Below are 27,524 nucleotides of genomic sequence, written 5' to 3'. Positions count from 1 at the left end.
ATTGATGCACAGGGTAATGTAAACCTGTAATGAATGACATGAAATAAATAATGAATTTGATATTTCATCAGGAGTCATTTTTTAAGAATTGATTGCTTTTTCAGGTGTTAATGGTGTTTGTTATCTTCTCAGCATCGGAGCAACTGCTCAATTTACCTGTGATGAAGACCATGTGCTGCAGGGTTCTAAAACGATTACCTGCCAGCGCGTAGCAGAAGTCTTCGCTGCTTGGAGCGACCACAGACCCGTCTGCAAAGGTGAGTGAGGCTTCTGAAGAGCTAATAAAACAGTTTGATTAAGGCAGTGCCTCTGGATATAGGCTCTATGCAGATAGAGGAAAGTTCATTTTTGTTAATTATGTATGAGTGCCTCTGCTGCAGCACTCTACTTTTCCATTTCAAAATGCTCTGCCTGATTTTCTATTTTCTGTTATACCTGGAGCACCTTTTAGAATTTGATTAATGGAAATGCAGCTAATAGACCTTTTCTCTACTTGTGCAAACAATGTATTACCTTTCTGCCATATTACAATGCAGGAGTTATTACTCTCCATTCTCAGCATATTTATTATCAATTTAACAGTCCTATTGTATGTTGTATATTATATGTTTTTGAATAATCATGGATCTTTTGAATCCGTCTTTTTTTATCATCTGTTTCTTTTGACTGTTGCAGTAAAAACGTGTGGGTCGAATCTACAAGGACCCTCAGGGACGTTTACATCTCCTAACTTCCCTATCCAGTATGAGAGTAACTCCCAGTGTGTGTGGATCATCACTGCCAGCGATCCAACCAAGGTAGTCCAATAGGTGTCTTCTTTGAGTTTGTAGTCTTCTTACTCTTGGAACAAGTCTTATGAAAACCCACTGCTGCTTTACAGCACAAATAAAGAAGTTACTTCCAGGATTAAAATAACAGATACTGTAGATTTGATTTTTGCAATAGTTACATACAATCCCATTAGGTTATTATTGCAGTACTACTGCTTGTAAAATGTACCTACCTAGCCTGGTATAAGGATTAAATAATGTTTTTTATTTTCTTCATTAACTGAAGAGATCCCAGAGAGTAAATCCTTCCTCCATGTGTTGTAGAGGATTTTCTGGACTTTCCCTTCCTAGATACATATTTATGTATGCATTTATTTTCCAAGGGCTTCCCAAGGAGGGAAAAGGTTACATAGAATATGCATGTATTTTCACTTTAAGTTCAATGTCACTGTCCCTCATTAATGTCCATGACTGTGTGGACTAGATTGTTGGCAATTGAGGGATTTGCTTTATTTCACGCGGGTACCAGAAATGGAGAGAAATAAAGATTGAATGAGATCAGCCTTTCCCCAAAGTGAAGAGGTTAAAGCTGTTTTCCTAATGGCCATTACTGCTCTCCTACAGTACATCAAATCTGGCTCTCTATTGGTGAATCATTCACACAGGGTTGTCACTATGTGCTCTCCTGCTAATAAACAATAACTAACCAACTAACACTCACTCACAACTCTTAAGGACTGGCAAGTGCCATAGATTTGTGCCACCGTGCAAAACACACCATTGACTTGGCAATGAAACTTGCTCCATTAGTGTTATAATGGTAATTATGCTATTCATGCTTTGTAAAGAGCCTGTTTTACATTGATATTGTGCAGGCAATATCCTCCCAATGGCCGGAGGAAGGGTTGTCAAGGATGAGCAAGCAGCCATCATATGTTTGTCATCATGTCATTATAACATCCTTTCTTTTGTCACTAATTCTTGTCGGCAAAGTGTAGTTAAGCTAATATTGCTTTGTTGTTTCCCGTCTCTGCAGTAGATGCTTTTTACATGATCATTATTAGTGTAAGCAGCTGCTGCCAGTTTAATCAGTGAATATGTCATCTTTTTTTGACGTTATGTACATTTGTTAAGGGAAAAAAGATCAAGACCAGTGACAGCTGACAGAGATATCTCAAGGGTGAATACGGACAAGCAATTAAACATTTGGGATTTTCAAATTTGCCTGCCATGATTGGTTTTCAGTATTTGATAGGCACTCTGAAGTAATGTGAAGAGATGCTGCTGTCAGTTTCTATAATGCTTTGGAGGATGTTTGTGGTGTCCTTTTGTTTGCGGGGTGTATGGCATGGACATGACTATTCGTCAAAGCCTTATTCTATAAACGGTAACAGATTTGATGTGAGATTTCATTTCTGCACAATTCATTAAAGTACCAGAATTGTAGGTTATATTATGCAGCTATTTTATGAGATAGGAGGAAGTCTTCTGTTTTCACAGGATGGATCGAACATGCTGTTGTCAGCTTGCAAAAATGTATAACGCATTATATAACTTTTCTCTACATAGGCTTGCCTCTTGCAGTTTAGCTGGCCCTAAAAACACTCTCTTAAGACAAATTATGCAAATAGCCAGCCATGTTATGAACTTCTGTATAAATGAGATGGTGGATTATTTGGTAATAAAACCTGAGAATCGTTTTTAATTTCTCATCATTGAGAGTGTTTGGCTTATATGAATGAATACCACGAATAAGATCAACTCTCAGGACAGCAATGTTGCATCAGTAGAGCTGTTGGTCTGAACCACTTGGGTTCACTCAGGTTTTCAAAGTATGCCCCCAAGGCAGATGGTGGAGCTTTCAGACTTTTGCTTGTATTTATAAAAATGTATAAACATTTGCTGACAGACAACTTGTTCAACACGTCAACATATGTACACACCAACTATCTGCATTCTATATGGCAAGACACGGATGTCAATACTTCAATAATATACAGTAATAGTGTTTATTATTGAAATAGTGATAGTCATGCACTGCTATGCTACATGCTAACACGTATCAAAGGACAGATGATAAAAGTGATTTATATTTTATTACAGGTTATTCAGATCAACTTCGAAGAGTTCGACCTAGAAATCGGGTATGACTCGCTAACAATTGGAGATGGAGGGGAAGTAGGTGATTCTAAAACAATAATACAAGTGTAAGTACCACATGAAATACTTCATTGAACATATATTGAGCTATATATACATATATTGCTCATGCAGTCAAATATATTGCAGAGCTTTGAATTAAATGAATGAATGAATGAATTGAATAACTGCTTTAAATGAAAGCTTACTTTGTTGAAGAAAACTCTGTAATTACCAATAAACAACACAGTATAAAGCATAAAGTACATTGCATTTTTGTTTCAATACATTTTACGTTTTTTTTTTCTGAAATAACTGTGTGATGAGCTGATGAGAAGGGGTTTCTGACACCACAGTGACTTTGTTTGTCTCCCTGTCTGCAGGCTGACTGGAAGCTTTGTCCCAGACCTGATTGTCAGCATGTCCCATCAGATGTGGCTTCATCTCCAGTCTGATGAGAGTGTGGGCTCGATTGGCTTCAAGATCAACTATAAAGGTACACAGACTTGAGGGCTGATATCATCTCTCACTGTCTGTTTTCATGTCTCATTCAGCAAAGCAATGAGTCCATTTTCCTGTCTGCCTTTCTGTCTTTCTATCTGTGCGTCTGCCTGTCTCTCACTTGCTTCTCTATCTCCTTCTAAAAACTTCCTTAAATAGGCTCTCAGACTCCTCACCTGGACCTTTATAGATAAATGTTAAAGAAAAAAAAAAGTAGCTCCAAGTACTTGGCTTAACTTAATTCTCTACGTTTCCTTTCCATCACTCCTTCCGCTTCTCCTCCCCTCACTTACAGAAATTGACAAAGAGAGTTGTGGTGACCCTGGCACACCTCTGTACGGTTTCCAAGAGGGTAGTGGCTTTCTAAATGGAAATGTTCTGCGCTTTGAATGCCAGTTTGGATTCGAGCTCATCGGGGAGAGGATGATAACCTGCCAGAACAACAATCAGTGGTCTGCTAATATCCCCATCTGCATATGTGAGTCCAATACATGTTGTATTTTTTCTTTCTTCACAACAGAAAATGAAGCAATTACTTATGCGCTGGGAAAGTTCACAATGACACTAAGCTATTGGAGGATTAATTACCATTTTGTTAAATGACCATGCAATGCATTGTGTGTAAACATTATAATATTATTATGGAAAATAGATTATGTAAAATGGGAAATTGATAGGGCATGATTGCTTTTTTGAATGTAAGTCAAGCAAGTCAGGTAAACACTGTTACGCTATACAAATACACAAGAGAAGAGAAACCTGCATTATACTGCACATTGTCCTTTCTCGTGACAACCTAAACCCCTCCTGTGAGTTTTACTATACCTAACCCACATCCATAACAAAAATCTAGTCTTCTGTTCCATTGGGACAGAGTGCAGGATTCCTCGGCACCTATATGTCTGTCTTTGTACACTAACTCCTCTGTTCCATCCCCCTTACAGTTTTATGTTTCTCCAAATACTCAGCACCCATGGGAGCAGTGCTGTCTCCCGATTCCTGAGCTAGTTATATCGTACCAACGTTGTTCTATACTGATCTTGCACGGCACAATCCACAGTCTATATTGTCATGTGACCAGTGAGAGTTGCAGTAAAACAAATTGCTTCGCTGGGATATTTAAGTTTTTAAATCTTTACTATATTTCCTCCCCTCTATTACACAGTTCCCTGTTTCTCCAACTTCACTGCTCCCATGGGGACGGTGTTATCTCCTGACTACCCAGAGGGCTATGGAAACAACCTCAACTGTGTGTGGCTCATTATCTCTGAGCCTGGTTCCAGAATCCACCTAGCCTTTAATGACTTTGACCTGGAGCCTCCCTATGACTTCCTCACTATCAAAGACGGGGACCAGTCAGGAGCCACGATACTAGGACGCTTCTCAGGGGCCGAAGTTCCTTCCCACCTGACATCCAACAGCAACGTACTGCAGCTGGAGTTTCAGGCGGACCACTCTATGTCTGGACGGGGGTTCAACATCACTTACAGCAGTAAGGAAATGTTTGATCGATTTAATTGAAAGAATCATATCATTTTAAAGCATTTATGAACACAATTTACATCCTCCATTTTCTTTTTTATGGTTAGAAATGAGTGTGAATGTGACTTTACAAATATCAGGGCTGGTAGTCTGTGCTCTTAAATTGTATACTTTTTTATGAACTTATAAACAACTACAGAAACAAGAATCAAAGTGTAAAGCAAAGAGTAAAACAAAAAGCAGCATTTTGGATGGTGCAATCACTTTCTAACTTGCTCCTCATTGTCTAATACAACACCATCGTAATTCTTTCTCCTGGCAACAGCACAACATTCTCTGAAGACCGTAGCTATTGTCATGCTCAGGTGTATAGAGCAGACCTCTGTTAGTTTTTTTTTCTCTGTCATATGGACAGCTACATTCATTTCCCTTATCTCCCGACTCCTCAAAGTCCCCATTTCTCATTCACACGAGCGTTTGTCACTAGATCGTGTTCTCTTTCTTCTCATTACAAGCTTTTGGGCGTAATGAGTGCCCTGACCCTGGCATACCATTGAATGCTCGGCGCTTCGGGGACAGTTTCCAACTGGGTAGCTCCATCTCAGTGGTTTGTGAGGAGGGCTTCATCAAGACGCAGGGGGCCGACACCATCACATGCCATCTGGAGGAAGGCAAAGGCATGTGGAGCGGACTCATTCCCAAATGTGAAGGTACTGAAATGAAATAACTAATATCTGTGGTTAGTGGACAAATGTGTGAACTCGAGAAAATAGAGTTGTCGATTTAAAAGGAAATTAAGTGAGTGGGTAAGACGGAACATGCACTTCAGCCAAACTGGTCTAAATTTTTGTTGATGCCTTATTGTGAGGTATTTGTGTAACTACAGTGCTGTGGTGACTCATCCCGTATGTATTTTTTTCATGCGAGTACAAAAAGATTACTGAGTGCTATCAACTTAAAAAGAACAACTTATCTCCATCTATTTTCCTCCTATCTGATCTATTGTTTTTTTTTATAGTTAAATCTTTATCCTAATCATCCCTCCCACCATTCTTCCACCTGTCTTCTCCTCCAGCTCCTTGTGGGGGCCACTACTCAGGGCCCTCTGGTGTCATCCTCTCCCCGGGCTGGCCAGGCTACTACAAAGACTCCCTGAGTTGTGAGTGGGTCATTGAGGCCGAGCTGGGAAGCTCCATCAAGATCAGCTTTGACAGGTTTGTATGACAACCCTGCAACAACTCATCCGTGGAAGTGGGAAAAAAAGAGAGAAAAATACTCTCACACAAAGACCCAGACAATAACCGAGACAGCACACAATCCCTGCATCCACATACTGTACTGCGTGGGAATAATACACAGTTCATATCGGTATACACACATACGCACACATACAAAAACATGTCAATTTATACCCATACTGTACATGAGCACATACACTGAAGGCATACCCTATCCCTGGAAGCCTCCAAGTTACAAATAGAAAGTTAGAGGAGGTAGAATGCCGTCCTGGACCTTTTTTTCCAAACATTTTGAAAGCCTCAAGTAATATTGTATTTTTCCTTACTGGCTCCTGCTCACTTCCTGCAATAAAAAGACAAAAAACCTTGCTGTGAGACCTTTATTTCTAACCATTAAGGATTGAAACCATAAATTGTTCATATTTTATAATCAATGCTTTCTCAGTGCTGACATGCACTTTGTAAAGAAACAAAGAGCTACTTTCCCTATGATTTTTTTGCTTGTGCCAAATTTTTCATATGCTTAGATTATGCAGCTTTTTTTTTTAACCTCTCTGTATTAATAACATAGAGAGGCTTGGCTTTACTCGTGCTGAAGTTGTCTGAAGGTATTTTTGTTGGGAACTCTGTGCTAGTGTCACTTGTTTGATTATGTAGAGACCTGAGGGTGACCTTGCATCTATACCATGTCAGATTTCCAAGAAACTCATTGATCTCATACTGGAACACTTGTGGTGCAAGCTATTTCTTCTCATTTATCTCCTCAAAATTAGACTGTTTTTTTTTCTGCGGACGCAACAGGCTAAATGGCTTCAAACTGTAGACTGTGTCTAATCTGTCAAAGCAGAATTATTGGTCTTTTGAATATGAATAGTTGTGTATACTGCAACTCCCTCTCTCTCTTTACTTTTAAGGTTTCAAACGGAGCTCAGTTATGACTTCCTGGAAGTGCATGATGGCTCCAACCTGCTCTCTCCTCTGATTGGCTCGTTTAATGGAACCCAGGTCCCTCAGTTCCTGTTTAGTAGCAGTAACTTTCTGTATCTACTTTTCACCACCGATAACAGTCGATCAAACAGCGGCTTCAAGATATTCTATGAAGGTGAGAGTATGCTACTATTGTCTGTCATGTACTGTGCAACTTAATTATGAATGCAAATTTTGTTTTGTTCAGAATATTTCATTGATATTAAATTAGATACGCAAACAATAGGAAAAAGGGACAAAAAAAGTCAGTGTGCTGCGGTTTGAGATTCAATTTAAATTGGTCTGCTTTTCTTGTAATACTTCAAACATACATTTCTGAACTCGGTTGAGGATCTCTTTCAGGTAGATGACAAAATCATCAATATTGTAATTGGCTTGGCTCAATGGGTTTCACCAAGGTCAACACTCTAAAGTAAATATTTTATTACAGTACATGTTATGTTACCACTCATTTTAGGCTACGTTTACATGATGACGGTCTGAACAGAAGACGCAGAAGTGGCGTTGCGTCTTCACTTTTTATTCCGCGTTTAGACGAGTGTTTTAGGAGGAAATCTTCAGCATGCGTTGACGCAAAAGTGTGTGGAATTGGATTGGGATGCATGCCAGGCGGCTAGGTGGTGCTGCACCGCCATGTCTGAGCGCATGCGTAGAATCTTCCTTCTTCTCTTATCTGCGCATGTATGTGACGTAAACGCGTACGTGACGTGAGCAGATCTGAGCAGAGTTTTGCGTCTTGGCAGTGCAGAAACTATGGCGGAGGGTGGTTTCAGATTTTTGCGTTTTTAAGCCCCAAAAATGCTGTTCTAAGCGAAAGGCACTTCTGATAAAATATTTAACGTGTAAACGGGGCCTCGATGGCCTCTTTTCACAGAAGCCATTTTGACTTGTCAAAGCAGGGTAAACACAGGTGTAATTAATAAATGTAATTATGGTCCAATTCTATTTAGTGTGTCACAGCCATTCTAGTGAGCCAGCATACACAATATGGACCTGGCCCACCTAAATGGAACTGATTAATGTTATTAATTACAGCTGTGTTTACCTTGTAATGAAATGTCAACATGGCTACCACGAAAGGACCTAATCTTCAGGATTTCTCACAGTAACCTCAGGTTGAACAGTACTTTAGAACCCCCATTGTGTGCAGGATCTTTTGTGTGGGAGGTTATAGAACAGCTTCTGGGTGAAATCAAAGCCAAACTTTAGGATAAAGTCGGCTGTACAGCTTACTCAGTGGACTTGCACTATTGCACTATTGAATTATATTGTGCTGTCAACTGTAAATGTAAACGCACACTGAAACTAAATAGAAGAGAGTTCAATGCAATTGTGAGAATGCATGTCAGTGTGGATTACGACAGACTTGAAGGGACCTGATCTAAATTTAAGCCACCAGATTCACTGTTTTGTTTTCCAAATGTGTTCTTTCACTGCCCTGCCCCTTGTCAGGTGCAACAGTATGGGCTACTGTTGCACCTGACAAGGGGCAGGCTTGTGGAGGAAGGTTGTATCTGCACAGACGAATAAGGGGGAAGACATCATTGAATAACTGGGTAAAATCTTCTGGTCACAGGGACGTTTTTTTATTTTTTTCTCTCCATATCATTATGCATGGAGTGGTAGTCTTTGAAAAATCAAATAGAAAAATACTCTGGACATATGTGATCTATTTTCCTGATTGTTTTCACCAGCATAATCACGCTTGTCACTCAAATGTGATTCATAAGACAGAGTTTGTTATTATGTCTGTATTATTGACTGAAAGCAGACCACAAGTGCCTTTGTCTTATTATGTTTGACTCTCAAGTGCATTTTTCTTTGCTGATGAGGCTATTGAAAAGCAATAACCGGAAGATCATATTAGCTTCTCCCATTGCAATTTTAGGACATATCTTATTGCTGAAATACTTTGGGGAAACCCAGCCTAGTTAGTTTGTTAAATTGTTCTTAAGAATTAGGACTGTTGGGAATTAGGTTATGAATAAACTAAAGCATGGGAACACTGCATCCGATTCCCTTTGTATGGTATGTTATGCATAACATGGATGTATTCAGTTTTGAAAAAAATACTACTAAATGTCATCAAATCATACCAAGACCCATATTCCATGTATGTTTTCTTTTATTTCACTTCTTATCAATGAATGCTCCACTTTAGGCAATATTCATGTTTCCACACTAAAAATATCAGGTATAACTCAAGGAGAGCAAGACACGTTTCTACAGAGGACTAGCAGTGTAAAGGAAGGGCCCTGTTATCAGTCGCTCTGGGCTCTTCTAGGTTATTTATATTCATGACTGTAATCTATAGCATGTAGTATAAGTATAATAGAGAGAGCGCGAGGGAGAGGGATAACAAACACACTCATGAGAACACTATTTTTATTGCATCTAAAACAACCCCACTTGGAAGATTAAACATTGTTTTCCTTAATGCAACAATAAGTAAGTAAGCATAACTCATGAGCATTCATTTTTTAAATGTAAAATCAGTCACAGTAACAGACCTCAAGCCCATAGGTTAACGCACAGACGAAAAGCTTAACTTGTCAACAAAAAAGACTTGATGTACAGTTGTCTCAAACAACCGTTTGATTTGTATTCATTCATTTCTGCAGTGGTCACATTGGACACATACTCCTGCATGGATCCTGGTATTCCAGTGAATGGTGTACGACTAAGCCATGACCTGTCCATCGGCTCCACGGTGTCCTTCCAGTGTGACCCAGGATACAGGCTAAGCCACGATGAGCCACTGGTTTGTGAGAAGAACCACTTCTGGAGCCACCCATTGCCCACTTGTGACGGTAAGGATGCACAATGTAGAATTTCTTGCAGGGCATTCCATCCGTCATCCATGACGGCATCATTTTCTTCTGAGAGAATTCAAATCATATGTTTAAGATGGGTTTTTTTTTGGTATATTCTTATTGACCCTTAAAACATCTTATAGCTGAATGACCATAATATACAAGGACCACATTGCTCGTCCTTTTAAGCATTTTAACTAACATGTTATGTTAAGTCATTAAGGCTACATTTAATAATTGACCCAGTTATGACTTGAAGCATTGATTTGAATTTAATACAGCACCACATCAGCTCATTAGAATATCAGATTGTTTCTATTTGAGCAAACAGTATGCACTGTATAGTCTGGCAGTCTTTTAGTCGCACATTGTTATCGGATGCTGCCACTAGTAACTGGCAAGAGGTTTCTAAATTCAGCTTTCAAAAGGTAACTGGGTTCTTCCAGTGGCCACTTTCATTGCTATACTACTAATGTGGGAGAAAAAGAAATACAAGCCCTTGTTGGCAAGCGGTAACTACACAAACGTAAGTCAGTATGGGTAGCCTACAGCAGCAGCTTGACATACCAAACTTGCTTTTTGTTCAACCAATAGACACTGTCCTTGTCTGAACAACTTACTTTGGGTGTTATGAATCATGTAATACTGAAGACAGATTATGCTCAACTTCAAAGCAGAAGTTCAGCATGTTCCTGATAGTTTTGATCTCTTGTATAATCTCCCTCTTCCGGCTGTGTTTGTACAGTTTTGCTCTTTGTGCTGTTTAGAACCGACTGGGGGACAATTGTGGCAGTAATTGTTGCAGCGCACAAACCATAAATGATGTGTCTAAGTCACGGATCACTCAGTTGAACGACTATAACAAATAAAATACACGCAAGGGTTGACGGTGAGCAACATACCGTTTATATGATACACTACTGTCTTACGCGGCTTCAGCACAGCAGTTGTCCTGAAATCAATTTTATGGCTTGGTGCGTTTTCTTGCCTAGGTGTGTGACAGACTGGTGCCAAATGTCTTGGCTCTCTGCCTATAGACCCTCTAAAGTAGATCGTTTGCCAAGCGTACTCATCCACTTTTAATGACTTTATGTAATTTTGACTCATTAATAAAATATTTGATATAATTTTGTTGGTGGGTAAGGATTCAGGCCTTGATGTGATGTGCTTGCTGGAGGGCCCAAGGGTGGAAGGAGAGAGGATGAGAGGGGGGGTGGTGTGTGCAGCTGTGGAGCCTCAGGCATTTCAGTGATCCTCCAAAAATATCATCTGACATTCATTACTTTGAAAATATGTACATGCACAGTTCTTCTTCTAATATTTGTCAACTATTGCTGTTTTGAAGAAGGCATCCGAGAATTTCAGTTGAAACGCCACTCTTGGGGCGTTCAAGCCAAAGAGTACACAAACACATGTATACTTAAAGACAGAAGAAAACATTTTTAAAAAGCGTGTACATTTCCATCAATGCTATTTTCAAAAATGTATGTGAAATTACCTTTAGTTTAAACACATGACGCCATGAGAAAACGGTTGCAGGTTTGAACAATATCCAATTAGACCATTTAACCTTCAAACGGATCTAGTATTAACCTCCCGGTCCTCAGCAGCTTATGAGGGTAGAGATTTATCTCATTAACTTCCGCTGATGAGATAAGAAGCTTTCTGGCACTAAAGTCAATAGTCAACATGAATCAGAGTCATATTACTGAGGTGATGATGTTGACGTTGGTTCAGACAACACTCCCTATCACTACACGAGGATTGCAACTGGATGGTCCTCCCAACCTGAAACATAGTTGGACGCAGCAATGGGCCGATTGTTCCTTGTTGCACATTAGAGCCTGATGCTCTAATGTGCTGAATACAGTTGTCAGTTCTAAGTAAGTCAGTTTAATGAAAAATCATGTTTTCTGACAATATCTTTTACTTTACGATGCCACAGGAGTGGAGAAAATGTGGATGGATAGCTGAATTCATGAATCATTTATTGTCCTGGCAGTGGGGCGGGTTTGGAGAGAAAAAAACATTATGTTGGAAGAATTACAGGTACCTATATAAAAAAAAAAAAAAAAAAAAAAAAAAAATAGCAGGACAGGATGTGATTTGACTCGATGCATTATTCATTTAAACCACTGCTCTGTCTTCATGTGAAGAATTTATTGGTTCATTTACAATTTTCATCCCCCCCCCGGCAACAGTTATCATTCATTATCTTCCCTTTCTATTCAGCATCATGCGGTGGGGATATCAGGGGACCTGGAGGGATCATCTTATCACCTGGCTTTCCAGAGCTGTATCCAAACTCCCTAAACTGTACATGGACTGTAGAAGTCAACCATGGAAAAGGTAGGAAAACCACACTAATTACATATAAGTATACATACAATGCATACTAACATACTTTTACATGTATAAAAATGTTGCTATTAAGCCCGATACTGTATAGTTTAGGAACTCTTAATATTGATTTAAGGGATCCTCCTCTGTACCACACTGACATTCAATAGTCCTCACAACGACCAAATTATAACACTATAAATCAAAACAGCACCCCCTCAGCAGGTTCCAAGAACATTACAGGGATTTATTATTATAAAGTGAGAAGTGACTTGAGCTTAGATAATTTGAATGAACTGACTTTTTTCATCTTTGGCAAGTATCCAGAGTATGTGTTGGGATATAACCCTGACTCAAGATGTGACTGTGTGATACCTTTTTTTTTTTTTAAATGTGTTCTAGTATTGGAGTATTCAGTATAATTTATTCTTCTCCTTCATCAGCAATTTCCCCACGTATTCTACTTATCCGGGCCAATGTTGTACAGTACACTGCTTAGTACATTCCTCAGTTGGACAGCATTTTACACTATTAAGAGTTTATTGCTTTTCATAATTTTTTATTTAATGAACAGCTTTGACATGTCAGTGTTTCACCTGGTAAGAAAAATCTGGTATCTCACTTTTATTCTCATATTATTCTCTATTTAATTAGGTTAATTTCCATTATCACAGTGCTCACTGTCACTTAAAAGATTAGTAGCCAGTTCTTCTTCTTATTCATTATCATTTGAACTGCACACTGAGCTTATCTCAGTACCCTGGCACTCAGCTGTATTATCCCAATATTTTACCGTCTTGCTATCTTCTTCCAAAAGGCCCATTGATATACCATATTGTACTAATTGTACACATCCAAGTGATCGTATTGTCAAAGAGTAGCACCTCGATTTCATCAAATTCATTCAAGAATCACCTTTGATGTTTGAAATCTCATAAGACCTATAAGTGATTCCTCCACTCTTGAGATGTTTGTCATGATGAAGGCAAAATTAAGCATTTTTTTTTTTAATTTTCTGCCTCTAAGGTGTCCAATTATGTTTAACTCCTTACTAATTCCTTGTCTTCCTATGTAAGAACAAGTTAATGTAATTACTGTAGACATGGATATACACATTAGGCTCATGACGGCAAAAATGATAGTTATGTGAACTTGTGTATGTAGTTTCTAAGAGGCATGCTATAAAGAGGTGGAGTACTGAAGGACATCAATCCTCTCCTCCTCGACTCTATTAATGAAAACTTGTTTTAACAGCATTATCCTTTTCATTTCTTACATGGGTCCTTTAACATTCAACAATAACCAAAGGCAAGAAACTCAACTGGACTCAACTGGAAAATAATCTAAATGATTGAACTATGAGACTAATTATCATCAAATTTGACACAGAGCTTAATATGGTGTAAGAATGAATTTAGTGTGGGGCCTCAAACTTTGTATACACATAGAAAATTGGGAAGCTAAAGACTTTTACACAGACCTCACCTAAAACCCAGAAGCATGACAAACAATGGTGATTAATTATAAATAGTAAGTGATGAAAATAAGCTATTACATTTGACATTTTAGCAGGGACAAATTCCATTGATTAAATATGATTTAGAGAGGCAGGATCTCAATTTACAGAGTGTAGCAAGGCCATCAAATTCAGTGACCACCATTGAAAATGAACTTTCAAGAAACACACCAGTTTGAATAATTTTAACATGTTTTAAATGTACTTTGGTGTTACGTTAGGGTAGTACTGTCGTGGGACTACAGGTGGTAACTAGCAATTTGCTAAAACCTGGCATAATTTTCTTGTTGTACAAGATTAATGTCTCTATTGTGAATTGTCCTTGCCTCAAAATAAAATAAATTACAAATTAGTATAGTTATTGTCAACATTGTCTTTGTCCTACATACTTTGCATTTTTTGTTTTGATGGTTTTGGTTGGCATTATATTGAGCTTATTATTCAGACTTCCCCCTGTTCTATGTGAAAAGGGTAGGTGATGCTTGCCATCAGGATTATGAATCTTTTATCATGGCTCTAAATTTCCTAGTGTATTATTATCCTGTGGCTCCTGACTGGAAGACAAATTAATCTTTAGGGATAGTAGCTATGTAACTATTCTCCTCAGAACATCCCATACCAACTATATTAAAATATTAGGAGGTACCCTCACAGAGACTGTTCTAATTGATCATCTGTCATCATATAATTGCTGTTTTACAGAGCACAATCAATCATTTAATTGTGGTATTTATTTTATGGCCATTCTTTCAAGTGAGCCAAACATTGTAGAGGACATTATAGAGTCATATTTGAACAGATTTGACAGATGGCATTAAATGGCAGTGTGCGTATTATACTGAAAAGCAGCCAACTGGCCAGCATGGATGGAATGAAGATGCTATTGGGAGAGTTACAGTGTGAAAATGGAAGCAGGGGGGTACAGACCTTGATCTTGTTTTCCAACCTAAAAGTTAAATAATCGTTTGTTGATATATCATTTAGCAACCTGCTGCTGCAGCACATTTTCTGTCATCAATTACGTTCTCTTTTCATGCTGATCTGTTGGTCTGAAAGGCCACTGAGAGAAGTGAAACTGACTAATGCACATGGACTGGATGGAATCTATGGTTCTTCACTTACATATAGTTTTACTGTGTGAAAATAATTTTTACGTTTTTAGTTTTCAGTGTAAGTTTCTTATTTTCTCTAATTGTCTCTTATCAAATGCCAAATGTTCCCCTTTTTTTCCTTTTCATTTTATTATGATCATTTTAGTATGATTCATTTTAGTCTGCACATTCTTAATGCTACTGTAAGGATTAAAATATGTATTATTAAAAACATGAACATGTGTTTTGTACTGTAGATGGATGTTTCAGCAAACTAATTAAAGCTAACATTTAAAATGAATAATAGTCACATTCACTTTGAGGTTCGGTTTGTGCCCTACAATGGAAACAGCAAATCCATGTTTTAACCTTTTGGGTCAATGTGGAAATAAAAAGATCAAATTTATGCATTACATATTGTATTCAAAGCTTTTTCTATATCTGATATCGGGGATTCTTCATATTTTCCTGAAAACCTCTTACGCTTGGCTGTCTAATTTTCTCTTCCAAGGTGTACAATTCACTTTTTACTCCTTCCACCTGGAGGATCACCATGACTACCTTCTGATCACAGAAAATGGCAGCTTCGCCCAGCCACTGGCTCGACTCACCGGCTCAGAAAGACCTTCACCAGTTAACGCTGGTCTGTTTGGGAACTTCAAGGCTCAGCTACGCTTCATTTCTGACTTTTCTATATCACTGCAGGGATTCAACATCTCCTTCTCAGGTACGAAGGCATATGAGGGTTGTATCTGTAGGTTGCAGGGGGTAGTTGGAGCATTAGATGGGATGGGAAGCTTTAAACAAGGGAGGGAGATGAGTTGTGTGGAGGAGTGAGGGTCGTGAAAACAGCATGGGTGGAGTTGTGCAGTAGAAGGGGTAGAAAGCAAAAGTGAAAGACAGCTCGTTCAATGATGAGATCAAAAGTGCTAAGCCTCTCTAAAGGGTGGATAGAGTAAGATGTGAGGAGTGATTTGTCAGTCAGAATGAGAGCGTGCTTAAGGTGGACGATGCCTCAGGCTGCGCCGATCAGAGGAAGATAATTAAAACACAACGAGGTCACGCAGGTAGAGGCTGTCTGACCGCGATGGAAATGATCATCAAAGCATGTCATGTGGGTCAGTGTCCTCAGGTCTGAGGAGATGGAGGGGAAAGGGGTGGGGGTTGTATAGAAATAATGGGGCCCCATGCAGAGATGTAGGAATGAAGACATAGAGCGAGAGAGGTGGATATTGGAGGCTTAGAGAGGGAGATAGGGAGAGAGAAAAGAGATAAGACAGATGGTGATGCTGAGTGAGCAGGGTTGATGGAGAGGAAGGGGAGAGAAAAAGGGTGTGTGAGACAGATAGTAAAGTAGCAAAAGAGAGAGAGGGTCTGCTTCATGAGCATGCTGGCTAAATGTTTGCCTGCTGTTCGCCGAAGTAAAGCATAACTTATGCAGCCATGAATATTCATGACGTTTTGTGTGTGTATGTGTATTTGTAATCACTGTAATTAGCATCTATAGATTTGTTTATATTAGAATAGGTTTTTTAACCTTCTGATGACAATGTATCAATGCTGTCATGCCACATCCTACAGTAGGAAGCTGCTGTTCCATTTTGCCGCGTTGAAATCGATAGTTGTTCAAAGTTCTGCATACTGCAATGTACGAGGAATGCTGCTGGAAGAAATACCTTATTTTGCTTATGCATTGTAAGTTGCAAATACGTCTCCAATGATAAGGCCACCATCAGCTCATGTATAATATTGGATGCAGGGTGGCCTAGCTTTTAGAGAGCCAATCCTGCATCCAGACATCCAGGGTTCAAGATTATTGGCATGTATCCCAACCTAATGAAGTGTCCTTGAGCAAGGCTCTTCATCCCCACAAGCTACAATACTTTTTTCCTTGGGAATTATTATCAGTGACAAGTAAAAGTTACAAATCATTCTAATTGAGTATTAAGTATATATTGATTTCTTTTGGCTACCTTGTTTCCAGAGTACGATCTCGAACCCTGTCAAGACCCTGGAACGCCTCTCTTTGGCTGGCACACAGGCTCCAGATTTGGCATTGGTGACTCACTGGCATTCGACTGCAACACAGGATATCGTCTACAGGGGGCAAAGGAGATTGTGTGCTTGGGAGGTGGCCGCCGCATGTGGAGTGCCCCTCTGCCAAGGTGTGTGGGTACGTGGTCAGCTGCTTTTATTCCGTTCTCTTTCCTGTTTGTGCATGTGTATTGAAGAGTTTCCTCTATTAGTATATGTCATGTTCTAAATGTATTTGGCATGGATGTGAACTTTCAAAAACTCAAGTGCAATTGGATTTAGTTAAATAAACCACAACTTAAAGTTCAGACCTGTAACTAATACTGATGTGAGCTACAAGACTAAAGTTCTGCACAAATGACAGTTACAGCTGATAAACGCGCCCAAACCATTGTGGTCGCTCGAATCGGCCCACGTCGGCGTTCATTTCAGCCGATTCAAATGTGTAATCCGCCATTCGAGTCGGTCATTCTTTTACCATTCTGATTGGTGGAGGCTAGCATCTTGACTAGCGAATCAGTGAAGCCCGGAAGTGACGATGGTAAACATACCAGATAACCAGTGGAATCGAAGAAGGCGGTCTAGAGAGGACCGCCTACTTCCGGTTTTCGTGTTTTTTGGCCCCCCACAATACAGATTAGCGCCGCCTGTTGTTTTGGAGACATTACATCTCGCGCAAGCGCGGAACGTATGGCATCGGCTGTAATTCCGTAGGTGTGAACCGCCCATGTCGTTGTTCGAGTCGGCCATATTAAGTAGCCGACGCCAAATTTACCGACGCGAGTCGGGCAGTTCTTCCGGTGTGTGCACAGCTTTACACTACTAGCACATTAAAAGAGCTGACTTCATAGCAGGAGTATTGTGTCATAAACTAGTTCTTGCTAGGCATGGGATAATATGAACATATCATGTCATAATCACCATAAGGGCTCAGCAATTACACCTACTGCCTACTTACCTGGGGCAATTAAACTCTATGTTCAGGCAAGTGAAATGCCCTATGCAGTTGACAGATCTGGAGATCACCATTAACTTTCTTGTTGCTGATCCTGATAATGCTACTAGGTAACATTTGCTGTTAGCAGCTGGTTGGCAGCAAGTCCTACTTGGCTAAATACAGGAATTAACAGCAAAGCAACATTTGGAACAACTAACTTAATCAGACACACAGGACACTATAATTTCACAATTAATCCCCAGTAGCATAGAAACGCACACACAGTTCACTCTCTCTGGGTTGTCATCGGCAACAGCATCCAACAAAAAACTGGCCTCACCGACATTAATTGCAGCAGAATGATTCTGTTTCTGTTGGCATCGGACGGCAGTTTGAGCAAAGGCACCACCAGTTGGTCTTTGCACTCACAGGCTCGGATTCTGGAGAGCCCCTGCTGTAGCTGCAGCCTCAAGAGGCCTCTCTCGGGCTGAATACGGCTGAATATCGGTGTCAGCCAAAGCACTGTCAAATGTGCGCCGTAGAATGAACACTGTAAAAAATCCTCATCATATCACCCCCTCGCACTCATATTTTGGGATGCCATTTTCCCTGTTGGAAATGTGACACAAGCGCCGAGAAGTTTTTAAGTGGCAATGCGCCTCATAGCTACCAAAGCTGAAGTGGCACTCTGTAGTCCTTCCGCATATCAAGTGTGTCTCTGGGATGGGGAAGAAGTCTAAAATAGAGGAGAAGTCATGCCGTCATATCGTGTCATATCATTGGGGTACACCACATGTGCAGTAAAATCTGTTCTGCACTTGCCGAAAGGCTCAATAGTTGTCGCACGATCACAGAACATGGGGATGAATGACTTGTTTCACCGAGGCATCCCCCGCTCGCCCAAGGTCTGCATATATTGTATACAAAAAATAAAGACATGAGGAACGCAGAGTGTGTCATGCCATGTCAATAAATCATGTCATGTCAATTATTCTGCTGAACATGATTTGAGAAAGGAGACTTTCTTTTCAAAAACTTGCTTAGATTAAATGTTATTATGAAAAAAAACTCTCACCTGTTTGTCCATAAAGGTTCTGTGAGGTCAAGCACACTCAGAGAGCACCTGAGCAAACTCTTTAACACTCTATAACCCTTGAACGCAACCACTCCCGTTATGTTGCACATGTGTCTTAGAATAGCTCCCATGGGGTCAGAGACCAGTGTCTCGGCCTTTATTTTAATGGCCTAACATGTTTTTATTCCTCACACTGTCTCTGGCACATTAGTTTGGCCCCGTGTTAGAAAAGGACTGCTGTGAAGACATACATTTTACATGACAATAGTGCTTGGAAGCAAAACTATTCATGTGGTGCATGTAATATTTGTATAACAAATACATTAATTATTATTTTCTGTGTGTATGTTTTCTTGCAGCTGAATGTGGGTCGACCATCTCCAACAACGAGGGAGTTCTTTTGTCACCAAATTATCCAATGAGCTATGACAACAGCCACGAATGTGTGTACAGCATTCGTGTCCAAACAGGCAAAGGCATCAACATCACTGCCAGCAACTTTCAACTTGCACAGAGTGACGTCCTCAAGGTAAAGACATAATGCAGTGCATAACGCTCTCCTTTGTTGACAGAAAATAGATAATCAACAAATAAACACAGGGCTTTGGTTACGAAGAAAATCAATTTGTGTAATTGTTTAATTATTGTTTAAGTCTATGAGACAGGTCCTGGTGCTCTTTGTATTGTAATCAATTTGAGGAACCCCAAAAGGGATTTTGTAGAAAGCGCCAAGAATGCAGAATTGTTTTGCCATGAAAGTCGGAGCATAGGTCAAACAGCAGCAGCAGCATCCCCCTGTGGGAAGGAAGGGATTCATTCTTTGCTCAAGGGGCAATTTTACAGTTTTGATAAGCACCATGAATGTGATGCAAATGACTATGTAGTCCCACTTCACAGCTGGAATGCACTCTTTTTGGGATACAGATGTCTTGTCTAATGCTCCAATTAACAGATCATTGTAGCCTACTATCAGTGTTTCTAGTTTTAGAGTTGTGTAGACAGTAATCTCTTGTACTTAGTCATTTTGTGAACATCTGAAATGTGAAGAGACATGCTTAATGCTAAATTGACTTGAAGAAAGGGAAAAACAAAACAAGACAGAAAGGACCCCAGTAGTATTTCAAAGAAAGAGTCTTGTATTTAATTTTTTATTATTTCACAGATGTCAGTCAGGAAAAATTAGGTATAATGCTGGAAATTCGTAGGAATTTATAACGGTGTTTTGTCAACAATCATTTCCATGGATCAAAATGGATCTGTGAAAAAAAGCAATTATATTTAGCAGAAATCCGCACAACATAGAAAAACAATGTAAGAACCGTATGCTTTGCTTGGATAATGCACTGCTTTCAAACTACCCTTGTATTTTAGTTCTAAAATAATATTTGGTTGATAATTGCTGTTCACTCAAAACATTTGATGGAATAAATAGAATATAGAAAAAGACAACATTCCTGCGACTCCATAGATTTAAAATTGTTTTTTTTTTTGTATAATATGAATACAAATAATAATATTGAATTGCATGACATAATAAATCCCTCTTTCAGCCTTGTTAGCTCTGCAGATGTATGAAATCCGACGGAAGAATAATATATAATATTGTGGCTTTCTTTCTGTAGTATAAATATGTAATTCTGATATGTATCATTCTACTTTTATTGTGGGTATTTAATCCTGCAAAAACAGCAAAACTCTCCATCGTGATCGTCTTCTCTGTCTCTGATCAGGTGTATGATGGTAAAGACGGTGCAGCACCCCTCCTTGGCACATACACAGGCACGTCGATGCAAGGTCTGTCCCTTACCAGCACCTCCAACTATCTGTGGCTTGAATTTTACTCTGACCAGGAAGCGACGGCAGCAGGGTTCCGGCTCATATACCACAGTAAGTCACATTTCATATCCCTGGGGTGGGGGGGGCCCTAAAGCTTTTCCAAATGAGTGAATTTAGCCTCACTTCTGGAGCCAGGCATTTCAAGTAGCAGAATTTTAAAGAAAATTTTAATTGACCCTCACCCTGCTTCACTGTGTCTTTCACTGTCAGGGTATCCATTAAACACAGCATGGTGTTTCTGCGCCATTCCTGCAGGGAAATTAGCTTTTTTCTCTCCACCCGTTCTCTCCGTCTGCCTATCTCTATGTGAATTCCTTTTTCCTCTTATACATTGCTCCCCACCTCTGCAATTAGAATCCTTGCCTGCCTAACTGTACCTTGTTAAACCAGGTGAATTATTGTTGGAATTGTCTATATAGAGTAGGCATGAGTGTGTTTGTGTGCTTTGGAAGTTTTGGTCATTGCTGTAAGGGGGCCAGTAATAGATGGGTTTTGTTTCTACCCCTAATTGGCTTGCTGACTGTGTATTGTTGCTAACTGTTTCTAATTTATTACTGACAAGAGAAGGTTTTGGTGACACTGCATTTTGCACTCCAATTTAAAGTGTTTTTGTGTTTTACCTGCAATTGAGCTCTCTGAAATCTTCTCGTCTACCAGTTTTCTAAGGTAGAATTCAACATAGGGAGAAAGGCGGCAGGCCGAATGCTCTTTTGACTTGAATAGAATAAAAGCAAAAAGTTTTTAGCCAACTTGTAGTTACTCAGTTCACACTGGCAATTTTCTGTCTGTGATAATTACACCAAATGTGGCATTCTGTTCCTCAAATCAAACAAGGGTTTTCAATAGGATGGTTAAAAATCAATTGGCACATATTTACAGGTACAAACATGAAATATGTCATCTGCACTTTACCCATCCTAAGGAGTAGAGGACTGTTGTAAAGCCCCCTGGGAGCAAGGTTGCTTCGATATGTAAACCGTAGGAGCCAGGGATTTGAACCACCAACCTTGTGGGCAAAGGACAACCTGTGTTACTCAGTGAGCTACAGCTATCCAATTATTGGGTTGGTTTTGCAACCTGAAAGGTCTGCGGGAGAAAAAAGAAATAGATTGTACATGAATCAAGGTGTGTAGTCATTCACAACAGCTAAATTATTTCAATCAGCATCTAAATGTAACCACCATTAGTTCAGAAGAAAGGATGGTTTAATTACTGGATGCCTTTGAGTTACAAAATTAGCCCTAATTAAGTACCACTTAATTAGATTTCATTTTAGATTTTTTCCAGGGATGTGCACATGGTAAATGGCAGAATCCAAACTGGCATGCTTTTATCCATTTCAAAGTGTATCTTTACATGGTCTTTTAACCTGGATAAATAGCCCATTTAAAGGCTCCAAGTCAAGGTTTGACTGATGTATGAACAGCACAGGGGCAAGGAGAAGGTGTGATACGGGCAGCGTGTCTGAACATGTTTTCATGACTCTTCAACCAAAAGTACAGGGGTAATTTTCTAAATGTGAGCAGTAACAGCTGGAGATTTATACTGGGCATGACACTTGTAATACTACCATAACATCTGGCATGGGCATGGACTTTGCTTTGAGAATAGACTATAAATCAGCACTGCTGGTTTTATGTGCAGCCACTGCTGCTGCATAGCAGACCACTTTCATTTACTTGAAAGAGAGTAATACATATAACAGCCATGAGCAAGTTCAAACATGGTGAGCTAAAAGGTTATAGCAACATTTCTTTGTTTTGTGGCTTGTTTATTTCCCATTAATGCCCACACTCAATTGAACATGAAATTGTGAATTGTGCTCTCTCTCAAAATCTTTTACTGCTAAGTAATATAATGGGACGGCAAGCCCGACCCCCAACTTGAAACTAATTCTCAAGGCTCAATCAATAACGCATTTAGAATACAGATAAGTGTGACACTGGTTTGCAGAATGAATGCTGTCCCTTGGACTTGGTTTGAAGCACTTCTTTGTTTACATGTGGACATGGTCTCTCATGTAATCTCATATTCTTCTCCTCCCTCTTCTCTTTCGCCTGTGCCTCTCAATCTTACTTGTCCAGGCTTTGAGCTCTCCCACTGTGATGATCCAGGCGTGCCGCAGTTCGGTTTCAAAGTCAGCGACCAGGGTCACTTTGCTGGAAGTGCCATCACGTTCGGCTGTGACCAAGGTTACACCCTGCACGGCAGTGGCATACTCAAGTGCATGACTGGAGAGAGAAGGGCATGGGACAACCACCTGCCATCATGTATAGGTAATCCTTTCTGTCTATGTCTGTGTGCTGCTTTTGGTCTCTGTCCATCTATCTCTTCCTCTATTTTTATTCAGACCAGGCACGTTGCTCAGCCAGGTGTTAATCCTATGGTTTTATCTCAACATGATTTCTTCTTAATTGAACTGTGTTGACAGAAAATATGCTCCGTGTCATGTTGTAAGAGAATATAAATGGATCTGTTGTTTTATTGTGAAATATTTATCTCTCTATGTGTCCTTGATGCAGATACTGCTGTATAGAGTCATTTAGAACACTTTAGTGAAGCACTTTAGTCAAGCACTGCAGCAATCAATTGCTATTGATGCTCTGGCTCCGTTTAATTCATGGGTATGTTATTCAAATGTTTTAATCTACAAGCCACTGATCAGCATCTTTTTCTAGAAGGAAAGGGCATTGTTATTGGTGTATACATCAGACTGTCATGGACATGATATACAGTCTTGGCTGTACTTTCATATTTAAAACCTGCTTAGAGAGAGAGGAATGATGAAGCTGAATTCTGGAAGGTGTTCTGACAGTGTCTGTTTCTTGTTGTCAGCAGTGATGGATTAAGGTTAAAATGATTTATAAATTCCTGATGTGTGCAGAATTGCACTTTCAATGCCACTGTGTCTAACTGCCTTCTTCAGTGAAAGCTATTTGTTCCTTTTCTCATAGAAAGAACTTCGGTCTGGCATTATGGCATGTTCAATACCAGTACAAAAAAAGTAGTCTATTGATTAACTGTTTAACAGTGCTGGGTCGCTGAATGGTCAATATTAATAGTGAGCTTTGTATCTGTGAGCTGAATATGAAATGGGATTTCTAGCCATTTCTCCAGGGTGACATCCTGGGGTCTGTCAAGGACTTTTACATATGCCCGGTGTTATGATACTGATTATAGCCTACCACTGTGGCAATCTAATGCAATTCCCTATTAATTAAGTGCCGTTTGTTCTGTAATATAGATAGCAAGACGATAGCCATGGGAGAGACACCGTAGATTAGATGATTAGATATTGCTTCAGTCATTAACGCTTGTAGCAGTGACCTCCCTACAGTGCAAAGCCCAGCCTATACATTCTCTGGACACAGTCTTTTTAAAGTTAATTAATGGCATCGTTAGGAGGCATACTTAGAGACAAAACACGTTTCGCATCTGTGACTCTCTCTGCCCAGGCGGGAAGTCCTTGTTGCAGTCCCATTACCTGTTTGAAAATGAAAACTGTTCATTTTCAGTAATGCTCATACTGTTGCTCATTAGTCCTCATTGTAGACTCTGAGCTTCAGTGAGCTTGAACTCTGAAGCATTGTTTCTGCATATAAGCATTTGCTTCTTTAGATATATATCCATATCCACTTTGGAGAGTTTGCATTTGTTGAGTTTTTCATGTATTTTTTGGTGTGTGTGTGTGTGTGTGTGTGTGTGTTTTTTTTTTGTGTGTGTGTGTGTGTGTGTGTTTGTTTTTGTGTGTGTGTGTGTGTGCGTGCAGCGGAATGTGGTGGTAGTTTCAAGGGTCAGTCTACAGGGCGTATCCTCTCTCCTGGGTATCCCTTCCCCTACGACAACAACCTGAGGTGCACATGGACGATCGAGGTCAACTCTGGCAACATTGTCAGGTAACTCAAGTTGCGATTAACATGGTCATATAATAAATGCATAATTCATATATTGTATATAAATGAGTAATTGTTTGCTGTTGTCTTTGTTTAACTGAGCCATGGATAACTTTGTAGAAAATCATTATATTATGGAATATTTTAATTAAGTTAAGTTGGTGTAATTAAGTAATTACATGCAATAATTAATCAAATTATGCTAATTGTATTGAGCATCAGTACTCATGAAATAGGGTGGTGGGGGAAAAACTTAATTTGGCTTCAATTGTTACTCTTATCAAGAAACTAAGGCATTAGGAAAAAAAGTTTTAATCAACAAAGGGCACACTGGTGGATTTGTGTGACGAAAATAAAGGGAATTTGATTGACATTCACATGAAACTGCACTTTATACACAAGGATATTGTGTAGATGTTAGCTGATTTTAAATTAACTTAAATTAACTGAAGTTATCTTAACTGGACCTGGCTATAAAAGAATAAAAGTGTTTCAATGTTCAGTTAAGATTTTAAACAGAAGCAATTCTCCTCTAAAGCTAGATGTCATCAAGAGAAAGCGCCTGCAGCAGCTCCATTAACAATGATCGGGAAAGGGACTTTGTAGACACTGTGACAGCACCCGGGGGAGTTTTCCCGGGACATGGAAGCATTTTTTTTGGTTGAGAGCTCCTAGTATTACTCTGAAATAAACCCGTTTGGGCTTGGAGGTCGAAGTAAACATGGTATGATTTCATAAAGTCAGCCACACATTGTTTGTAAGAAGAACTGCTCCAGGCCATCACTTGATGAGATTGCAGATAAGTCTCTGCTCTTGTATTTCTAACTCTGGCACAAATTGATTGATGATACCAAATCTCAACTCAAACACCCAAAAGCATGGGGAAACACTTTTGAGAGAGATCTCTTCCTTTGAACTCAATTTAAGCCTTCTTGAAAACATTTGTTTTTGTTGTTTCTGAAATGCACAATTGTGCAAGTGAAAACAAGCATCTTCAATTCAACTATGCATGAGTGAAATTAATTAATCTCAGTCTAGTCTAATGTAAAAAAGGACGTGACTTAAACTTAGTGTATTGAACTAAAGCCAAACTAACTATCTCTCTGTGTCTCTCTGCCAGTCTCCAGTTTCTTGCATTCGACACAGAGGCGTCCCACGACATCCTGAAGGTTTGGGACGGGCCTCCCGAGAACGAGATGTCTCTGAAGGAGGTGAGCGGCTCGCTGCTGCCCGAGGGGATCCACTCCACTCTCAACATCGTCACCATACAGTTTGAGACTGATTTTTATATCACCAAGTCTGGCTTTGCCATCGACTTCTCCAGTGAGTATTTCGTTCCGAGGTGATGTACTACAAATGTTTACTGTAATTTGTTTGTTTATAGCGAGAGTCTCTCTGAGGAGTTGAAAGACATCAGGCATTTTACATTAGGGGTGGGACGATACGGGTAACTCACGATTCGATACCTTGACGATATTTGGCCCACGATAACGATAATATCACGATACACGATATCTGCGATATTCAATATATTGCAAGAAATTTCATCAACGATATATCACGATATGTGACTGAAAAAGAAAAAATATGCATACATTTTTTTTTCCAAAACTTCGTACAATGTACAAATGAATAAACACTGTCCAGCTGGACACATTAAAGTGCATGCACATTAATAACATGTCTTATGTAAACCAGGACAGTGCTTTCTGATACTGAAAAGTCAGTAGCAACTTGTTTTATGTAAACTTGGGCCCGTTTTAGTTTAACAATAGCTAAACAAGATAAGAATAACATCAGAATTAAATGAAATATTGGGCACATTTCAGTATGCAACCAATTATGTGCGGAGTTATGTTCACCCATCCAGTACCTGGGAAGTCGGGCCTCAAACCGCTTGGAGCTCACAGCAACACCGGGCAGCACACGGCATCGCGGATCCACACATGCGGACCCTCCGGCGGACGGTAAACACGCGCCGCCTGGAATCCTGCCCGTAAATAGGCAATCGAGCCCGGCCGAAAAGTGGGTCCGCATGCCCTCAATGCTGTGTGAAAAGCGCTTGAAGCTCACAACAGCACCGGCCAGCACACGGCCACGCTTACAATTACGCACCGCGAACCCGCAGTTCTGCTCCGTCCGGAGAACCGTAAACTCTTGCGCGCCGCTCGGAATCCTGCCCGTAAATAGGCAATCAAACCCGGCCGAAAAGTCGGCACTCATGCCCTCAAGGCTGTGTTAAACCCGCTTGGAGCTCAGACCGACCCCTGGGCAGCGGGCGGCCCCCGCGGATCTGCTCCAGAGAACCGTAAACTCTTAGACGCACCGACGGGAGTCTAAAAAAACCCGTAGACCCAAAATATCGATATTTGCCGTCAGTGTATCGATTTATTTATTGCGACAGAGAGCACAACAATATATTGCAATATCGATTTTTTTTCCCACCCCTATTTTACATGGCTTATGTAGGTAAATGAACAAGTGCATAAAGGTTGTATACTCTCGAGTCAATCAAATGTGTCATAATTATTTAACTCTTAATTTCTATTTAACACAATTGTTTACTGTCTCTTAAAGGGCACAGGGTATGTCTGTTTATACATACATATTGATTGTTGTCACCACACATTGTGCTTAGCATGTAAGTAGTATGTTAAAGGTTAATAACCCATTGATTTCTAAGCAGCATGTCCCCAAATGATCAAACTGAAGTATGGTGCAGCTTTTCATTTTAATATTTCCTCATTGTGGATCTCTCTCTATTTTTATGTAACCATTAACCATGTATTGATGAGTAGTGAAAGGTGCGGGATTTTTACACTTCACTGCTGGCTGTCTACTGATGCAATCTGCATATTCTGCTGATGAATAG

General features: G+C 39.8%; 1 protein-coding gene across 3 annotated transcripts in view; it reads left to right on the top strand.

Moving 5' to 3' along the window:
- Positions 1–27,524, top strand: part of LOC311024300 (CUB and sushi domain-containing protein 3-like) — a 192,417-nt gene that overhangs the window by 58,633 nt on the left and 106,260 nt on the right. For all 3 annotated transcript variants that reach the window (XM_084026640.1, XM_084026641.1, XM_084026639.1), the window contains exons 9-26: positions 133–257; positions 676–797; positions 2,874–2,977; positions 3,293–3,405; positions 3,706–3,888; positions 4,576–4,902; positions 5,408–5,602; positions 5,968–6,106; positions 7,045–7,232; positions 9,739–9,927; positions 12,163–12,279; positions 15,389–15,604; positions 16,862–17,050; positions 19,283–19,452; positions 20,654–20,810; positions 22,844–23,035; positions 24,529–24,655; positions 25,773–25,975. In XM_084026640.1, coding sequence (XP_083882766.1) covers positions 133–257; positions 676–797; positions 2,874–2,977; positions 3,293–3,405; positions 3,706–3,888; positions 4,576–4,902; positions 5,408–5,602; positions 5,968–6,106; positions 7,045–7,232; positions 9,739–9,927; positions 12,163–12,279; positions 15,389–15,604; positions 16,862–17,050; positions 19,283–19,452; positions 20,654–20,810; positions 22,844–23,035; positions 24,529–24,655; positions 25,773–25,975 — 3,056 coding nt within the window. The remainder of the gene's footprint in view (positions 1–132; positions 258–675; positions 798–2,873; positions 2,978–3,292; positions 3,406–3,705; positions 3,889–4,575; positions 4,903–5,407; positions 5,603–5,967; positions 6,107–7,044; positions 7,233–9,738; positions 9,928–12,162; positions 12,280–15,388; positions 15,605–16,861; positions 17,051–19,282; positions 19,453–20,653; positions 20,811–22,843; positions 23,036–24,528; positions 24,656–25,772; positions 25,976–27,524) is intronic.

This window comes from Eutrigla gurnardus, assembly GCF_963514095.1.
Source record: "Eutrigla gurnardus genome assembly, chromosome: 14".
NCBI lineage: Eukaryota > Metazoa > Chordata > Actinopteri > Perciformes > Triglidae > Eutrigla > Eutrigla gurnardus.
The sequence above is the reverse complement of the archived record's forward strand: the minus strand, read 5'-3'. Positions and strand labels throughout refer to the sequence as shown.